General features: G+C 38.5%; 1 protein-coding gene across 1 annotated transcript in view; it reads left to right on the forward strand.

Annotated features, from left to right (window-relative positions):
- The window catches only part of CHN1 (chimerin 1), a 146,905-nt gene that overhangs the window by 112,567 nt on the left and 28,023 nt on the right, over window positions 1-6,315 (forward strand). Inside the window, exon 5 of the mRNA XM_007939849.2 lies at window positions 2,672-2,756. Coding sequence (XP_007938040.2) covers window positions 2,672-2,756 — 85 coding nt within the window. The remainder of the gene's footprint in view (window positions 1-2,671; window positions 2,757-6,315) is intronic.

The following is a 6,315-nucleotide window of genomic DNA, read 5'->3' on the forward strand; positions in this document are numbered from 1 at the left end:
TAACATTTTAGTATCTCTCTCTCTCTTTTTTTTTTCTTTTAAATTGTGCTTTGGGTAAAAATTTACAGAGCAGAATTTGTTTTACATTCAACAGCTCGTGTACATTTGGTTTCACTCCCCGATTACCATCCCCAACCCTAACCCACTCTCCTCCTCTCCCTTCCCTGTGACACCCCACCCCGTCCTTTGTTGTACACTCCTTTCTGTCCGGCTTTCCTTCCATGTGAATGCTGCCCTTCTACTGCCCCATGGCCAGTTGCTCCAAGGGGTGTATCTCCGTAGAGTAGGTAGGTGCCTCACCCTGAGTTGGGTTTTCTGCAAGTTGTTCTGGTTACCTAGTGCCACTCTGACAGGAAACATACCACAAATGGGATGGCCTTAACAAATAGGAGTTTATTCTCTTACAGTTTGGAGGCTTTAAGTCCAGGTTCAAAGTGCTAGGCTCTAGGGGCTGGGTGAAAGCCCCTCAGCCTTGGGCTTCAGCTCTGCCTCCAGCTCCCAGCCCACTGGAGCTAGAAGCGTTTCTTCACTCAGACAGCTGCTGGCTGCTGAGGCTGCCAAAACCAAGGTTGACAAGTAAAAAGGCACAGTCCCAATATTACCAATCACACAGCAAGCCATTAATTCAAGTCCATTGTAAGTCCCAGCGTTGGCGGAGCATGGCAGACTGCTGAACAACAACATGGATACAAGCTCAGTCCAAGTGTGCCATAAGCGAGAGACCATTCCCCAAGGCTTCTGCTTATATACAGGAAGCAGACCACATTCCCTAAGGTAGCTACTCAGCTGCTTGTGGTAGATCCCACCATGGAGGTGATTGCCAGTCTCATCATGGGGAATACTACATCCAGCTGCCCAGCCACTCAACCTGGCCCAGCCAAGATGACACACAAGCATAACTACCACATAAGTCTTAATATTGTTGGGAACATTTTGTTGTTGTTGTTATGTGCCGTCAAGTCGGACCTGACTCATAGCGACCCCTCCTTGGGTTTCCGAGGCAGTATCACTACGGAAGTAGATTGCCCCATCTTCCTTCCAAGGAGTGGCTGGTGGCTTAGCAGTCTAACTGCCAGCCTTCTGGTTAGCAGTCAAGTGCCTTAGGCACTATGCTACCAGAGCTCCTCGGGAACATTTTAATATCCCTTAAATTGAGATTAATTTTTGTAATTAGTGGTTGGTCACATTCAACTAGCATGTTTTTTTTTTTCTTAATGAAACATGTAATGATGCTTACATTCAATGGCATCCTAATTTTGAGCAAATGATAGATGGATTAAAATCATTTACTTGATTTCTAAAACCTATTTAATACACAAATATAGCAGTGGTAAAAATGACAATCTTAGCTGTGAATTTTATTTATTTTGCAGTAACTGTTTTGGCAAATATTTATGTTGAAACCAAGTCATCACTTTGTGATTTTCACTCATGTTTCACCATCTTCTGCAGAAAGAAATGATATAGATCTATTATCTCAAGTAAATCGAATTTGATACATAGATCAATGACTTTTTTGTGCCTTCTCTTTTTTTTAACTTGTTTATAGAGTACATTTTCAACCAATATTTGCTTGTTGTTGTTGTTGTTGTTGTTGTTATGATGCCGTTGAGTTGGACACAACTCATAGCGACCCCTCCTTGGGTTTCCAAGGCAGTATCACTACGGAAATAGAAGTCTTAAATTGTTATTGATAATATTCAAGATTTTTTATTTTAGAATTAAATGGTTGGAGTTTGAATTTGTTGTTTCTCTGTTCTAAAATTTTTTTCATCTGAGTTAAGCTAGAATGCCTTCTATATCCTATGCAGAAGAGTCTATAGTTATATTAGCATTTGAATCTTTTCTTCTTTAGGAATTTCTTTCTGTCCCAGGGACAAATGTAGTAAAACCTTTACAAGCTGGAATGATCCATGAATAGTTACTGTGTTCAAACAGGTTTTCTGATTAACTGATACTTCTGCAGACTCTAAAATAAACTCATTCTCTTTGTTAACATATTAAGTACAAAACTGCTGTGAACAGAAATAGTAATGACCAATGAGTAAGTACCGTCTTTCATCTCTGTGACCCTAACTGTGGCCACAGAACATGGGTAACTTGACAGAATCTTACTGGACCCAAGACATGTTCTATATTGCTTCTTATCCTTCTTCATGTCAAGGTACATAGAAAGTTTTAGTATTATAAACCACTTAAAGGAAGCCGCTCTGGTGTCTTAGTGCCTAAGGCATTGGACTGCTAACCAGAAGGTTAGCGGTTCAAACCCACCAGTCACTCCATGGAAGGAAGACTGGTCAATCTACTTCCATAAAGATTTACCACCCCAGAAACCCAAAGGGTGTCACTATGAGTCAGAATTGACTCGATGGCATCGAGTTTTGGTTTTTATGGCCTGAGGAGCTAGTTGGAAAACTCTGTTGTAGAAGATGTTTCAAAAGTAAATTGCAGAATACTGGTTTGATTTATCTAAAATAAAGTGGAAATACATAAAGCTCAAAAAAAAAAAAATTGTTTTACTCCTTGCCAGTTCTACTCAAAGTTCTTCTAAATACAACTGTATTGCCTCTTTGGTGCTGTGACTTGTATATTCTCGTTGGTGTTTTGCTGTGAAACAATCTCCTCATCCATCTGTTTCCCCTCTCTCTACTTGACTTTTACTCTTTTCCAGGTCCATACGTTCAGGGGGCCACACTGGTGTGAGTACTGTGCCAACTTCATGTGGGGTCTCATTGCTCAGGGAGTGAAATGTGCAGGTAAGAGCCTTTCCCTCGTCTCATCATTGAATAAGTGGAGGTTTGCTGTCACACGTATGATGGGCTAGATCTGGGTTTGGGCCTATTCACATGCAGTGGCGTAGATTCTCAGGCTTCCATTTTGGAAATCATTCCAATTTTGTCCGCTCTTAGCATTCTTACACTTGATAGAAGCAGACTAGGGACCTAATATTAGCCCATTAAAAAGAGAGGTCAACCTGTTCAAAAAATCTGATAAAAGAAGATAAAAATAAGGCAGTTATATTTAACACTTGCCTTTGATGTTGTAATCACTAAATTATAAAAAAAAAAAGATTTTAAAAAAAGAGCAGCGTACAGGAATCTCTGATTGTTGCCTTGGAAACTGAATTTTAAAGATAATTTGTTAAGCCAAATTGTCCTTACTAAATTTTTGTGAAATCAGTTGGAAGCTTTAAAAATCTTTGAGTTTATCTTCAAAGATGTTGACTAAACTCTGAAAAACTACTTAGTCACTAATATTTTCTTTGTGATATTGTGAAATATTGAATATATCACATCCTTTTATAAAGTATAACCATGATAAAAACTTTACAGTTTATACATAGAGACATAACTAATTCAGGGATTTAGTGAAATACTTTGTAAGATAAAGCCGTTATGTACATCATGTGAAATTCATTTACATAGAACAGCTGTACTGGTACTAACCCTTTATTTAGACTACTCTAAATTCTAGGATAGGGTTAAAAAACAATCATTTAAATTTTAAATTTTTATGTTTCTTTTTGCTATTTAAATTATAGAATCAGAAAATACCTTTTTTACATGCCTCTTAGAGTGAAGTTATACATTAAAGAAGTATACTAAAAATAAAATATTTCAAAATAGTAACTATGATAATTCTGTCAAATTTACCATGTAAAAATCTTGATTTCGTTTGTGATGTGATTTTTAAATGGAATTTTTTGATTGTCCATTATTTGCAGAAATTTCTGGGGTCTGATTTCTTATTTCTAAATTATATTTTCTTGAAATAGTGAGCTGTGACATGCATTGCATATGAATGTCCAGGCACTTTTCTTGTAGTTATGACTCCCTTGGCATCACTGTGGTGCATAACAAGCTTCTAGGCATAGTTGCTAGCCAGACCCACTCAAGGATATCCCTTCCATGAGTATGAGACACGAATTCCAAAAGTATTGACTTTTAACTGTGCAAAGTTGTCAGTGTTATAGATTACATTTTATCCCCTTAAAAGACATGTTGAAGTCCTAGCCTCCATTATCCATGAATAATCCCTTGTTTGGAAATAAGGTCTTTGAAGATGTTATTAGTTAACTTTTGAAGTCATACCTGAGTAGGGTGGCCTAACCTCATCAGAATGGCACCCTATAATAGAAGAGAAGAGACACAGAGAGACAGAGGAAGGATGTCACGTGATCTTGCAGCTCAAAACTAAGGAATACCTGGAGCTATGAGAACCTAGGAAAGGCATGGAACAGATTCTCTCCCTTAAAGCCTCAAAAGGAATCAATATGGACAATATCCTATTTGAGAACTCCCAGCCTCCAGAACTGTGAGACATTTCTGTTCTTACAAGCCACCCAGTTTTTTGTACTTCGTTATAGCAGTCCTAGAAAACTACTACAGTCAAGGAGAGACTCAGCTCAGAGTCCAGTCTGAATCCTCTCTCTTCTTAGATGAACAACTCCATTTATGGGTGTCTTTGCCAAGAGAGGAAATGAGGAAAGTTGTTATGGCTGGTGGTTTCTGAGAGTCAGGACAAGGAACCATCCTTAAGAAATCTGTGGTTGAGGCTTTGAGCTTGAGAGGAAAATCTTTAGCAAAATCCTGAATCATGTTTGAAATAAATATCTTGGAACCTGTATTACAGTAATAATAGGAGAGGGGAAGGAAAAATGAAATTATGCAGGTCCATCTCCATAGCCGCCCATATTAATACCCTTCACTTCTTGTTGTGAATAAAGGAAGGAACTGATAGAAAAGCCTTGAGAGTTTTCATTTTATGTTTTCCCTTGTCCTTAAAAGCATTACATTTGTGTGACTTGAACCATAGTCATATGTAATACAAGAACAAATCAACCCATTTTTAAAAACACAGAAGAATATGATTCAAATTAGTACTGGGTTTTATATATATATATATATAATTAGTTACTTTTGCATTGACAGTAAGGTTCTTAGTTCTAAAGTCACTCTGACGCTCACCTGGCCCTTGAGCCATTCAGTTTCTCTTGGAGAGAATGCAGAGCATTAAGATTTTTAAAAGAGAGAGAGAGCTAGCTATGTTAGGCTAAATAATGGCTTCCTGAAGATGTCCCTTCCTAATCCTTAGAACCTGTGAATTAGGTTACCTTTCATGTACTTTGCAGATGTAATTAAGTTATGGTTATTGACATAGAAAGTTTATCCTGATTGTCAACATGGTCTCAGTGTAATCACACAAGTCCTTATAACCAAAACCCACTGCCATCGAGTCGCTTCTGACTCATAGCAACCCCCACTGGATTTCCAAGGTGGTAAATCTTTATGGAAGTAGATTGCCCCATCTTCCTTCCATAGAACAGCTGATGGGTTTGAACCACCGGAGAGGTAGAAATATCAGAGTCAGAGAAAGAAGATGTAAGGACAGAAGCAGAAGTTAGACAAGATAGAAGAGGTTATGCTGCTGGCTTTGAAGATCAAGGAAGGGGCCATGAGCCAAGAAATGCAGGCAGCCTTTAAAAGCTGGAAAGACAAGGAAACAGTTTCTCCCCTAGAGCCTCCAGAAGGAACAGAAGCCTGCCAATACTTTAATTTTAGCCCAATGAGACTGATTTTGGATTTCTTACCTCCAGAACTGGTAAGATAATATATTTGTATTGTATTAAGCCACTGAGTTTGTGGTAATTTGTTTTAGCACCAATAGGAAACTAATACACTGTCAGCTAAACATTAAAGACATCCTTGCAAAGAAAAATGGTAGGCTCATTTCCAGTCAGAAAAGAGATGTTTAAAAAAGAAAAGAAACTTCCAGTAAGATGGCAGACTAGGCAGACAAGCTACACAGACCCTCATCAACAAAGAAAAGAGAAACCAGTTGACAGAGATACAGAAGATAACCCTGGAGTCCTGAGCTTTGACAGGAAGTATACAGAAGTGGATTAGGCACCAACTAGCAGAAAAACATGAACAAAAACAGGACCTAAAAATAGGCCCTGTTTGTCAAGGACAGCAGGGACATATGGAAGGCTGACAGTGGGAGAGGAGACAGGTAGTAAGTGTAGAAGTGCTGCCAACTAATGAACAGAGGAGCACAGCACAGTACCATGCTTACATAGATAACATCCAAAGAAAACAAAACTCATGGACAAGTCACTCCAACAGACAATCACCAATTAAATATAAACACAAAAATGTCACAGTGCCTTGGAGACAACAGAGCATCACAGTACACACAAAGAAGCAAGATAAAGAAGGAGAAACAGCCAACAAACATATGAAGAAATGCTCACGATCATTAGCTATTAGAGAGATGCAAATCAAAACAACAATGAGATACCATCTTGCTCCAGCA

The sequence above is a fragment of the Orycteropus afer genome, unplaced genomic scaffold (assembly GCF_000298275.1).
Source record: "Orycteropus afer afer isolate SDZICR_OR568_19922 unplaced genomic scaffold, OryAfe1.0 scaffold00001, whole genome shotgun sequence".
Taxonomy (NCBI): domain Eukaryota; kingdom Metazoa; phylum Chordata; class Mammalia; order Tubulidentata; family Orycteropodidae; genus Orycteropus; species Orycteropus afer.